The 13,798-nt window shown below is 49.7% G+C and overlaps 1 protein-coding gene across 5 annotated transcripts in view; it reads right to left on the reverse strand.

Moving 5' to 3' along the window:
- Positions 1-13,798, reverse strand: part of PROM1 (prominin 1) — a 124,981-nt gene that overhangs the window by 90,633 nt on the left and 20,550 nt on the right. The window contains exons 1-2 of one of the 5 annotated variants that reach the window (XM_087434123.1): positions 13,283-13,454; positions 6,177-6,608 (exon numbers count right to left, since the gene is read on the reverse strand). In XM_087434123.1, the coding sequence (XP_087290249.1) occupies positions 6,177-6,396 (220 nt within the window). In that variant the 5' untranslated portion in view covers positions 6,397-6,608; positions 13,283-13,454. Of the gene's footprint in view, positions 1-6,176; positions 6,609-11,690; positions 11,784-12,123; positions 12,329-12,963; positions 13,052-13,282; positions 13,455-13,798 lie in introns of those variants that run through there. The other 4 variants (XM_087434126.1, XM_087434124.1, XM_087434127.1 and 1 more) reach the window with 4 other exon arrangements.

The raw sequence follows: 13,798 nt of genomic DNA on the forward strand, positions 1-13,798 counted from the left end.
CTTGTGAACATCCCAGCCAGGATTCACACTCAGGCAGTGGCTCCAGAACGTGAGCTCTTCACCAGCACTCATGTGTTGGGCTCATTTCCAAATCTAGTCCCCAGCCAAGCAGAGGGTATGTGGCAGCCCTGCCTGGGCCCATCTCTCCTGGGAATGTCCATCCTGCTCTATGGTTCTCACCCAGCACTGCCCTGTACAGACCACACTCTACAGCTGCTGCTCCAAGCACAAATTTTAGGACTTTTCTTCCGTTCAACCCCAACAGACAAGCAATGTTTAATATCATGTTGGCTTCATCCATCAGCTGCCGGGGTGGCCTGTCTGTATTTACATTCATACTTAATCTCTCATTTCCTACACATATTTGAAGGACATCATCGCTGGAAACCAGGAGAGCAGGAAGATCCTCTTGTGTCTTTCGTGGGACCAGCACACATTGCCCAGAAGCACACAGCCCACCTCTACTGTTTACTTATGGAGAGACAGGAGCACATTTCAGCAGGACTTGGTAGACACGGTTATGGGAATACAGTCGACAGGACTAGTTTTTCAGTTTAGCTGCAAAAGCTGTACTATGAAGCAGAAGACACACAGATGGATTAGAGGAGTTCCTGTTACAGTCTGTGGACGCATCACCTCCCATTCATCCTGCCCCACACTTACAGGTCCCTGGGGACATAGAAACACAATCAGTACAGCAGATCTCCTCCACGCAGGAACGTGGCGCAGCATTGGAGGCTGGGTGTCACGGGCCCTGGGTCCAACCCCGGCTCGGCCACATAGCCCTCAGTGTGTGTGACCTTGGGACAGCCCCTTAATCTCCCTGAGTCTCACTTTTCTTATCAGCAAAATAAAAGCAGCAACTATGAGTCTGGACTCTAAAGCCGACCTGCCTGGATTCACACCCTCCCTCTGCCATTGATTAGTGTGCGACCCTGGTCATGTTAGCTCTTGGGCCTCAGCTCCCTCTTCTGAGAAATGAGAACAACAGTACCTAGGTCACTGGGTGGTTGAGTTGATCAAATCGCCGAAAGCGGGCACATAAGAGCTGTTTGCTGTTAGAATTGTTAGGACAAGAAGAGGTGACAGCTATAGACTGCCCAGCACAAGGAGTGGCACTGGGGAGGGAGGATCAACAGATATTAGTGCTTCCCCTCCGTGACCTTTATTTATGGCCAGGCACACTGCCAGTATGAGTCACATGATCTACAGGAAACAGTGCTGGCTTTGTCTGAATTAAGTAAGAACACGCAGGTGTTGGATATAACATAACATCCTGATTCCACGTGGATATCAGCATAGACACACCTACTGGGCTGTCCGCCCAGCCGCCCCTTTCCTGGGAGGCACCTCCTTGTCTGTGATGCCATGAGGACAGTGACAGCCCACAGTGCCAGGCCCACGAGGCGTGACCCTGGCCACAGGTACTCAATGGGCCCATGGTTGGTGATTGGCCTGGGTGGGACTCGAATTGGGACTTGGGACTGAACACCCAGCCACCCTCCAGGAAGCTAGCCTGAAACCTATAATGTTGGCAAGTCCTCCCTGAGGACTGCGGGAGTGGAGGAACCCTGACGGGGGGATGGGGAGGAGGAGGAATGAAGGGGCTCCATGCAGAGAGGAGCCAAGATGGGAGGCAGAGAGCGAGGTCTATTCCCCGGTGGCTGACCCCTCACCAGGTGCCATGAGATGACCTGGAGTCCTGATGATAAACTCCTTTTCTTGATTCCCTTACCTAATAGGTTTCTGTTAGCTGCAATAGAGAGAGCTCTCACTTAACACGCTGATGGCATCTCAGATTCCACGGAAACCAAGCTTCACTCTTCCCTCTGCCCACGGCCACTGACCCAGCCCCACCCCCACCCCCACCCCCACCAAATCCCAGGAGAAAACCAGATTAGCCTAAAACACTCTTAGAAATAGGTCAACCATCCTAAAATCTAATTTAAAAATATACCAAAATAGGGCAAGAATAATTTTAGAGAATTTCTATCAAAATAAAAGCAGAGGAGACATTTTTTGCTTGCTCCATTAGAATGGCTCTGATCAGGATCATGATTTGTGCCAAATCCATTACAGACACATAAAATTCAAAAAGGCACTGCTCACCAGCCAAACCAGATAATCTTCCACAACTCACGCTTTTAATGTGCAAAAATTACTGTTTTTCATGATAGCCCACGGTGATTGTAAAAGCACTCCGGTAAAATAAAAGGGAAATAAATTACCCACAAGGTAAGCTGTGGAATATAGGAGAAATAACCAGTCCTGAAACAGGGGTTTCTCAATCTGCCACTGGCTAGTTGTGTGTTTTGAACACACAATCTCATTCTGACTTAGTTTTCTAATCTGTAAAAGGGAGTATAATAAATAGAAGTTAGACCACCATCTACCGCCACCATTTACCTCCCCAGGTTGCTGGGAGAATCATATGATCTGATACTTAGCAAAGTATGCTTCACAGCAGATACTGGGGACAGCAGGAAAGAACAAAGCAACAGAAAAACAAGAGTTCATTAGATGTAGATATTTTTGTGGAGGAGTAAAGACCACTCAGTAAACCAGCATTACATCCAAGCGCTGCCTTCTCCACCCAGTTCTGCTACTGGGGGCCTTGCAGGGAGACACAGCCCACTTAAGTTCAAAAGAAATGCAAGTGTTTCTTAGGCGCCAACTCCATGTAGAATGTTCCAGAGGGAGCAGCAGCAAGGATATTTTAATGATCCCTCCTGGAGTCACCTTCTTTTTCCTACGTCCCCTCCTGATACCAATGCTGGCATCAAATTTGGTCACTTCTTCCTCTCAAATAATGATATTAATAGCAGCCACATTTATTGAGGATTTTTCTCTGTGCCTTTCAGGGATAGTTTTAAACATAGGCTTTACAAACATCATCTCATTTAAGCTTCACAGATAAAAGCTATAAAGTGAATTATGATTAGAGTCATAATACATCTACCAGACCACAGGCTCTGAAAATTAAGCAATCTGGCCAAGTCCCCCAGCAGGTGATAGGCAAGAGCTAGGATTTGAACCAAGTCCTTTGAAATGAAATCCATAAAATGGACCCTGCCTCCATTTCCTCCCATTACCTCTGCCTCGTTCTAAGTAAGGTCGTTACCACCTCCCTCTGGGCCACTGCAGGACCCTCCACCTCCCTTCGACCTCTCCTACCAGCTGCTGCCAGATTCTTTTCCTAACACCCAATTCCACTTCCACCCTGGCTCACAGCACCCAGCAAGGTGCGCCACAGAAAGCAGGGCCCTTCAATAAATGCTTGTCGAATGCACTAAACCTGTGCTCATACTGCCTCAGCTTCCTTCCCTCTACAAAACTCCCAGGCCTGCCAGTCAGGGGCCTCCAGCTCCGGATCCCTGACCTGGGCAGACTTGAATAGCCACCTCATGGGCCCACCATGAACCACTGCCTCCTCCAGTCCTCGGACATGCCATTCCCTCTGCCTGAAACACCCTTCCCTCAACTCTCCCTGGTCATGCTGCCATCCGTGCCCTTTCTAAGTTGAACAAATGGACAAACGACTCCTCCCAAACATAAGCCATGGCTCCCTTCTTAGTGAGTGCTGGCCCAGCACACTGCATCACTCTTGCAGCTCCAGACCAGGGTGGGTGTTTGTGAAGTACCCACACCAGGATCTAGAGCACGTTCTGCCGCGGCGCACAGTTACCTGGTCTGATCTAAGCTAATCTTTTCTTGTGCCCAGGAAGTAGGCCTTTGTCTGAAGTCCCAGCTAAACAAGACCTTTCCATCTTGTACTTATGAGGATACAGAATGGGCTTCTCTTTAGAGAGTTCCAAATGCAAAATTTAGTATACCATTTTGGTTGGACACAGGATGTAAAAGTGGAAAACTCCCAAGTCCGGTGGCATGGAAAGAGGGAGCCCAGGCTTCAGGCCCTCCCTGCTCTCCCGCTCCTGCACTGGGACTTTGTATTCAAAACCCTTTGACATGAAAGAATATCCCTACGAGATAATATCTTCTGTGAAGATGTTACTTCATAGAGGACTCGCCCTGAAGTCATCTGCTTTAGTTAACGTATTTAGTTAAGCTAACGAATAGGAATCCATCTCTTTTTTTTTGCATCTTCAATTATGAAGACATCTGCCTATGGTTTGGTGCTCATGAAATGCACTGGCCCGCAATGGAAAAACCATGATTGTCTCACATGTGTCCTTTATGTTGCAAAGCACCTAATGGGCACTGAGAATATTATGAAATCTAGTGACTGGATGAAAGCATATAAATAATGGGATGGTGGAGGAAAACCAACACTCCAAGACGTCACCTGCTAAATTTAATATTATATTCTTTAAGCAACCTAGCAATCTTTTTTAAAGGGGTAGTGCTGGTCTGCTCTGGTCTACTGCTGGAACTTGCGGGCATCTCTTTCTCCGAAGTAATAAGTATGGATGAAGGTCAAGGAACAAGCAAGGCTAACACCCTCAGATTACATTAGGATTTAAATTCTTCAGACGCCTCCTTCTAGGCTAAAGATGACGTTGGAATTCAAAACCTTAGAATGCACTGGAAGTAGGATGTCTTTACCTGATCGTTTGAATGAAAACTTTTAAAAATAATAGCTTTCCCTTGTAAAATAAGTATGAGGATGCCTTCCTCTGAAATCTAGAGGAAGCAAAATTAAACAACATATGGAAAGAGATTATAGGATTAACTAATTACATGAGATGCCTAGAATGACACATGGATGCTTCACAATCTTTTTGAAGAAGCCATCATAAATTCATATTAAAAACTGAATGTTATGCCTTTTACATAAAAAAAGAAGCCAACACTAATAGAAACACTAGTAGGTATTTGTTTATGCAACAATATTTACATCAAGTCTACAAATAAACGAAGATGTGTCTACTGAGAACAGTGAATTTGTACTCAACATTAATAAATAAACTAAGCTTATTTTCTACTTCTGCCCTTTGGATTTCCAAATTTAGTCTTTTAAGCAATGACACAGGCAGTAAGCAGTGTCTGTTTGGGACTCTCTTCAATGACAATAGGGCTCAGAGGGATTTATTTCACCGAATTGAAATTTAAACTAATAGAAAATTGAGAACTACACTTCAAACTGTTTCAGTTGCTTAATCTAAGACAAATAAATGTAAAAAAAAAGTCAATATAAATGTTATTTTAATGAAAAGCTATAAATTTCCCATAATATAAACAAGTGCTGACGTTCACTAAATACATTCTTTCTCTCTGTCTCTCTGTTACACACACACACGCACACACGCACACACACACAAATAAGCCTCTTATGAATGAGCTGACCAGCTAAGAAAGATGATAAAGATTACCACAGATTTTATAATTTTTAGTAATCAATGATAGTATTCAAATCGTTTGGGTTTAAAGAACAAGCCTAGGATAGATCTAACATTAAGCCAATAAAAATTAGACTGCCAAGCCCTAGCAGCGGACACTTACCACAGACCATTTTAATTGCCATAATCTGGTTCCTGAAAACACATACCCTGAAGACTCCAGAGTACAGATGAGAAGGGTCAACAATGGTAAGAAGGCTGAAGCAGCCAAGTAGTAGTATGTAGAAAGAATAATAGCAGGATGCCATGGAAGTTCCGACAAGGGGCCATCCCTCCTTTGCTCACACTCAAACTCTTAGAACTGCAGCAAGCAGTCACTCAGGGGAACAAGTTTGGTCAGGCCTGTCCTTGCCCTCAGCAATTTTCAAAGTTGCATTTTGTGGTGGGTGGAAGAGAGTCAAATTTTTAAGTGCTAGCATAGCTATGAGAGGTAATTATTAACTTCTCATTTGATGACAGAGAATTTTCATTTTTACCCTAATTTTTACCTTTGGTGTGTGCCTGCGAATAATTCATTGCTCTAACCAAAAAAAAAAAAGAGGGAGAGAAGAAGGATAAAGAATTGGAAAACATAGCAACATAGTTTGATTTCTTGTCTTACAGTCACATCCCTGACTACCTATTTAACCTGGTACAAGTTTTCTTAACTTCTATCTAAACACTTTCTGCCCCTGGGCAGTTGAATCACTTTGAACTTCATACTTTAAAATACTGAATATACTATATATTGATTGTATTGTCATTAACAAACAATATTGTGTGCATGCACATGAGTGTGTTTGGAGACACATTCTAGCTTTTCCCACAATCAGCACTTACCTTCAGGGAAAGGATTCGGCTGCACTACGTGGAGAAAGACATTCACCATTTGAAAGAGAACGCCAGTGGGTCCAGCTTCATACGAGTCTTTGGTCTCATAGTTCATCGCAGGCAATTCAAATTCCAAAACATTGGGGCTCTTTGTGGTTGATGGGGGTTCCTCTGAAATGGTATTCCCACACAGCCCCAGCAGCAGCAGGAAGCAGAGCAGAAGGGCCATAGCTAGCAAGAGCCCCCAAACATGAGGTAGCACTGGGGGCCTCCGCCTCAGAGCTTCTGGAAGCCTTGGGTAATAGGAGCGAGTGTTTCTGTGCAGAAGAGGCGCGGGCAGGACCGGGGCTGCTGAGTCCTGTCTTCTGGCCGGGCCGGCATGCGGCGAAGGGTGTCAAAGAGCTTTCTCCAGGCGGGTCCACGGCTCAAGGCACAGCATCCCTGGCAAGGAGAGAAGGGGCAGCGGTCACTCACGCATGCAGCCTGCGTGCTCCAGGAGCTTCCCTGGAAAGGAGCCTGCAGAGCTTTCGAGCAAGCCCTTCAGCCTAATCCAGCAGGTGGGAAGCAAACACAGAGCCTGCCTCAGAGCGGCAGGGGTGTGACAGTGAGAAGGTCCCTCCGCAAGGGGCTGGACTCAGAACGCAGACCCTGCGTGGATTCAGGAAACACCCTTATGGTGTAGAGAAAGCTGTGTGGTCTTAGAAACTAGCATTTATTAAGCACTTACTGTTCTCTAGACACTGTTCTACATGCTGTACAGGTAGGACCCTGTTTAAGGCATTACCCCATTTTACAGATGAGGAAACTGGCGCAGAGAGGATTTCGGTGACTTGCCCAAGATCACTGGGCTAGAATTCAAGCCCAGTGGTTTGCCTTCAGATTCCAAGTTCTAACCACGACACCAAGACACTCTCCCTGCAGAGTCCTCCCTCTCAGGCTCCAGGCAGAGGCTCAGAAGCCCCCAGCAATAGACTATACGGTTATTTTTTCTCCAAGTTTGTATTGTTGTCCCTGTCTCTGGAGATATGTCTTCCTCGGCCTTTTATTCTACTTGTTTGCTCACTGACCTTATTTCACACATCCCCTTCCCCACTCACCCCCAACCCAAGGTAGAAGAGCATGGCCTCGAGCAGGGACTAAACTCTTCAAGGCCGGTGACCCTGGAATCTGTCTTTCTAACTCACTCACCAGGTAATGCTGACGGAAACCTTAGCCCCCAAGGCACCACCTGGACAACTAGGGGTCGCAGCGATGATTGGCAGGGCAGAGGAAGACTCCTGCCCACCCCTGGGGAGAGGGAGAAAGAAACAGCAATCCTAAAAGCAGCTACCAACCCAGTGTCCAGTGAGGGCAAGGGACCAAGACCACCTCCAAGGTGGACCCTGTCCTCCTCGTGTTTCTATCCCCAGAACTGGACACGAGGCTGGGCACGCAGTCAGGGCTCAGGAAGTGCTGCTGAATATACAACTGAATAAGCCAAAGTACCTGCTTTGCTTATGCCACTGCATAGCACTGGATGAATCAAAACAGAACCTACCAGAGGAACTGGGACGCTCCACCTGGCCTCTCTGTTCCCGGGTCAGGAACATCCTGATTTTATTTTGCACGTTAGATATACCCTTGCTAACTTTCAAAATCAGGACAGGGTGCTCCTGAAACACATTATGAGGTGGGGCAGGGGGGATCCTCAAGAAAGTGACACATTGTACAAGGGGCCAGAGGACCCTCTACCTACATTCCACCAAGTAAAAGAAAGCTCCAGACAAGAGGTGGGACTGCATGAGCTCTTTGAATGAAGATGTTAATTCATCTCTAATCCCCTTAGATATTGCCTCATCTTCTAAGTCCCGTCCCACTCCAATTACCTCTGCACCTAGCTACCAACAGAATGACCCTACACTCTCCCTTTATCAAATCATGGGCTGCTTGGATCCCCAATGGCCCCCAGTGCCAACCTCGTTAACCCCCAGCTTCCAGGTCGGCTCTCCATCTCACCCACAGATACACCAGGACCCTGGTATGTGTTTCCAAAGGGTGATCTCCCTGCCAGGCGTGGCTGCTGCAAACACCCCGTCCTCAGGCTCTGAAGTGCTCTAGTCTGTCACTGGTTCTAACAGGAATCACCATTGTGCACATTCAAACATAGGCCCACTCTGCTCAGTCTTCATACCGCTCCCAGAGAGAACAAATGAGAAGGAAACAAAGCCAGTTAGCTTCTGCAAGGACCCTCTCTGGAAGTCTCCATGGCTGCACAGGGTAGGAGGAAGATATGAAAGGAGACGGTGTGCGGTTATTCAGGTAGGATAGGACCACTCTCCTTTAAGCAGGCAGAGAGGCATGCACACGCACATCACACACAACACACACACACTAACATATACCACACATCACACATACACACAACACACACTAACACGTGTACATATACACCACACACTGACATACACTACACATACTAACACCCACCACACACACTCACACCACACATATGCACACCACACACATATTACATTAACACATGCCATGTACATATGTACCACACACTGACACTATACATACACACACCACACACACTAACCCACCACACATACACACACCACACATACATACAACACACACTAACATATGTACATATACACCAAACTGCCACACTACACATACACACACTACAAACACTAACACACACCACACACACACACCACACACATACAACACACACTAACACATGCGATGTACATATATACCACACACTGACACACTACACATATACATACCATACATACACACACCACCCACACTAACACACACCATGCATACACACAACATATACACACACAACACCTACACACACCACACTCACATCTTGTCTTGTTTTTTGCTAACAGGCAGGCAGGGAGCACAGCAGCTGGAGGGATTAAAGGCTCAGCTGCTAAGAAAGGCTGACTTCCTGGTAATGCCACCAGCCTCAGCCAGGGATAGAGAGAAACACAGCAGGGGAGAAACGGCAGGAGGCCCCTGGCAGAGCTGGGATAAACAGACCTCCAAACTCCCTCAGCGAGAAGGCGAGGAAGGGAAATCCCAAATGAAAGGCAGCGCTACTTCTCACTGCTGCGGAAATGGAGTGTCCGCCGAGTGAGTGCTCGGAGCTGCTGTCTGGATTCCTTTACATCTTGCTCCAAAGTGTAGGTCCCTCATAAATTTTAGAGTAAATTTTAAAAAAACATTAAAATCTCACTACTTATGAAAACTAGACAATTGATAAGTCAAAAAGGAGTTTTTCATCTCAGTTTTAATTGGCTGTGCCAAAAGAAAAGGTCTAGGCCCTTACGTCTGAAACCCCACTGGGGAGCAAGAGGGACTGAGAGCCGCTCCCAGAACTGCCAGCACAGAACCCAGGAAAGCCTTCCCGGACCAACAGCTGCATCAACATAAAATGGGGTGTTTACTCAAAATGCAGATTATCGGACCTAATTTCTGGGGATGAGGCCCATTAACCTGCATTTTTAACACTCTCCCTCCCATTACTGATTCTTAAGACAACTGAAGTTTGAGAGCCAGCATTGTTTCTGAGTACCCACCCACCTGGCTGAATCAGCCACCTTCCAAAAGCACATTCGGCTTCCCAAACACAACTGCAGGACAACAGACATAACGAAAAGTCCCCCAAATACCTTTCTTATATTGCATTGAACTGATCTATTCCAGCCGCTGTGTGAGGTCTCTGATTAACTCACGTCTGTACCCCTAGAGCCTGGCAGATAGTAGGCAAGCAATAAAGATTGCTGAAATCAAACGGTGGGGGGTAGAGGGAGGGCTGACACAAAATAGTCATTTTTACCTATTTCAAAATTGTGTCAGCATCTATTAGCAGTCCTATAGCCTCCGGAAGGGAGGTGTTGGATTGCTCATAGCTGTTTCCTCCAACACAAGCAGCAGACTGTCTTCCAGATTTACCCACCGCGGAACAACTGGTCAACCATTCTGGGGGCCATACCTTCTGCCGGGACCCTCAACTTTGCAGGCTTTGGAAAATGCTCCCTCAAGGGCTATCTCTTTACACAGGGACTAGACTAATCAATAAGATCGTCACACCATTTTTCTGGTTTATGGGGCACAGATTCCTGGTTTCCACTCCAAATGCACTGAATTCAAACTGGGAAAGGGGCCAAAGAGATTGAATTTTAATCAAATACCTCACATGATTCTGAGCCTGGAATCCAGAGAATAGCACTTCCACCAACAGTGGTTTAAAAGCAAATACGGTGACCATCCAGCTTCATTTCTTCTCGTCTTTTGATGGAACTTCTTTTAAAGAGATCTTTGTAGTGATGTTTGTCATCTGGGCTATTCTTGGGGGTAGAAGGGCGTGATGGGAGCTGCCCAATTTCTGAGCTACCTTTGTGAGGCCTGTGGACTGTAGCCCTGCCTCTCATTTTGAGGCCAGCTAAGGTGCCCAAACTGTGCCCTGGGGGGTGAGCCAAGCTCAGCCAATCAGATGCTTACTCCCCGGCTTGAGCAAGGAGTGACACTGGAGCAGAGGCAATTTCCAATTCATTCTAGCAATGATGGCGGCAGTGCCAGCAACCACATCCAGAGTCGCACAGTGGCAACCATGGCCATACACCAACCAGGGGTCCTGTTGCAGATCCTGAGTCCCGCTCCCCTGGGCTCCTGATCCTGGCTTCCCAGGCTTCCTGTCACTTCTCTAAGCCACCCAGTACCCAGTCCCTTTCTGACGAAATTACCCAGAGTTGGCTTCTGGCATTGTAACAAAGCATCCTGACCCTTAACATATCTCAGAGGTAGCTCTTGGCCCCCTGGAAACCTATTTCTTTCATATTTTAAACAGTACCAACAAAACAATATTTGGTTTAAAGTTTTCTTATTTTCAACCTGTTGTTTGATGCACTTATTTACTTCACTGCACTAGGACTCACAGGAATAGTCCAGGATGGAAATCAAGGAAGTTCATAAAAAAAAGTATGAGACATTAAGAAAACAAAACTAAACTAAAGGGCACTGCTGAAGTGACAACATTCCAGGCTTTGAGACAGGGCAGAGTGTCTAGTCCCATTTATTAACTCAGTGACAGTGAGCAGTTGCTTCCACTCTCCCCCCTTCCTTTGGTCATCGGTAAACTGGGGTTTCCAATCGCGCTGGAGGCTTAGAGATCGGATAGGTACAGCACGTAGCACACAGCTGGTGGTCGATAAAGGGTCTGTCCCGCCACTGCAGTATCAATACTCTAAACTCCACCGTGGCCCCTAGGCTCAACTGACAGACAGGACTGCTCCGAGGATGTTGAAAGAGGAAACTCACGAATGAGTGAGAAAAGAAAGAGAAGTGATAACTTCACACAAGCTGTATCGTAAAAAGGTGCCCATATTGCAGTCTTTGAGCCACAAAAACGGCAATTTCATATGGTTCAATCTAACATACCCGCAGCTGTTTGAGTCTCCAGTGGGTCTCTGTTGGGGCGAGGGGGTGGGGGTACGGAGGCGTTCAAGGACCCCAACCACACACCTGCTTATCCAGGAGACCTTTCTCGAGCAGCGGCAGAAGAAGGGTTAGTAGCTGCCACGGGCTACAGGCGCAACCTGTTGCTGCAGGAAGCTTGGGCGCCGGCTTCCCCTAGCCTGTCCCTCCAACCCACCGCCAGGCCGGCCCCTCCTGCCCTCGCTGCCTCCTCGGCAGGAGCCTCTCCCGGGCTGCCGAACACAAAAGAATGGGCGGCGGGGCGGGCGCAGGAAGCCTGGAGACTCGAGGAATCCGCCGCCGCCTGGGGGAGGGGGTTGCCGGAGTAACTTGGCTGCCCAGAGCGTGTCGGCGCGGGTTCCCCGCCGCGGGCCGTGTGGACGTGGTTCGGGGGCCGCAAGGGAGAAGGGGGTCCAGAGTGGTGTCTTCCCGCCAATCCGATCCCCTGCCCCTCTGGGCGCGGGCTTTCGGGGAAACTGACCTCGGGCCCCGACTCTCCTGAACCGCGAAACTCTTCCTCTGTCCACGCTTCCCTTTGTTGTCCTGGCTGGCGCCGTACTGGCGGGTGCGCCCCGAGCACCCAGTTCTTGATCCAGCAATCGCGGAAGGTCCCTGCGCTGTGCACCCAAAGGGGGCAAGGAGATGCTTCGAGCCAGGGGTGCGTGCGCTCCCCCATGGACTCAGGGAGACGGTCTCCCATTGCACCCCCAGGGCCCCCCTCCTGCTGTGATTGGTTGCGCCGCGTACTCCATTTCGCAAACCAGGTGACCCCTTTCCATACTCAGCTGGGGTGGCTCGGTGCTCCGCGCCCCAGGTGCCACTCCAGCACTCTCCTCACCGCAGAACAGTTCCCAAGCCCCTGACGAACCTCCCCTCGGTCCGCCGCTCTCCCAGAGAGCGAGCCTGTGGCCTCGGGGGTCCGGGTACCGTTCTCCTCCCACCGTCTGCTCGCACCCCCGAAGCCTGGCGAGACACAGCCGTCGGCTCCCCTCCAGTGGATGGAAAGAAGACCCACCAAGAGGCCACCAGGCAGCCGGCGAAGTTTGCGCCCGTCCCCGCCCTGCCCGGAACTCCCGCTAGCGGGGCGCCCGGACCACCTCGCCCGCCCTGCGGCCCCTCCGGCCTCCTCGCCGCTCTCCGGGCTTGTACCACCTGCCGCGGGGCCAGGGAGGAGACACCGAGGGTTGGAAGGAGAGGGGCGCAGATCGAGCCCCTCCATTCCCCATTCCCCTCTCCCAGCTGTCTGAAAGGGGGTGCGCTCAGTCCCCCGCCGGGTCCGCAGTCGCCTCTTGGGCTCCGGGATGAGGACGCGGCTACTCACCGCGCGCTGGGCTCCAGCTCCCGCCTCGACCCTTGCCGCCGCCGCCCCCTCCTCTCGCAGCCCCTCTCCCCGGGCCCCGGCTCATGAATGATTTATGAGCTGGCTTCGGGGACCACCGGGACGGCTTCCGGAGAGAGGCCGCCCCCTGCCCCGCGCCGGCCAGACTCCGGGACGCGGCGGGCCAGGAGTGGCGCCAGCCCTGGAGGCGCGCGATCAGGGCCCCGGGTGCCCGCGGAACCTGTTGCGGCCTCCCCTGCTCCCCGGCCGCGACTTGCCGATGGAGCCGCGGGAATGGCAGCGCTTCCTTGAACATGCTTACCCGCAGCAGCAGAGCCGAGCGCGCGGCCAGGCGTCTGGTGGGGTCCGGCTGGGTATTTTACCTATAGCTAAGCCTGGGGTTCTGGACGCTCTCCCGATTGGGCCAGCAGGGCAGCCTCGCCACGATGCCCCCGGACACCCAGCGCGGGACCTGGAGTGCACCCATTTCCTGCTGCAGGAGTCCTGCTCACCTGAACACGCCCTTCTCGCAGCACCCACCCTCCTTTACCCAGGCAGAGCCTCCGCTTGCAAATACCGCTACCCATCTGAAAACTCCTCCCCTCTCTCCTTCCAACTCAGACGTGCTTCGGTTGACTCCCCCCGGTCGCTTTAGACGCTTCTATTGCCACTTCCAACAGACATCTCTTTTTAATTTACCAAAACAAAACCCGAATCATTTGGTTCCTTGGTGTGTCCCAGTCACCATGCTAGTGGCTGGAGCTATATAAACGGCATAAAGCAGTCACTGCTCCCACATATGCATACAGGCGTGCTCTAGAGCATCAAGCACCCTGCG

This window comes from Ceratotherium simum, chromosome 8, assembly GCF_057802395.1.
Source record: "Ceratotherium simum simum isolate JZ-2026a chromosome 8, ASM5780239v1, whole genome shotgun sequence".
Taxonomy (NCBI): domain Eukaryota; kingdom Metazoa; phylum Chordata; class Mammalia; order Perissodactyla; family Rhinocerotidae; genus Ceratotherium; species Ceratotherium simum.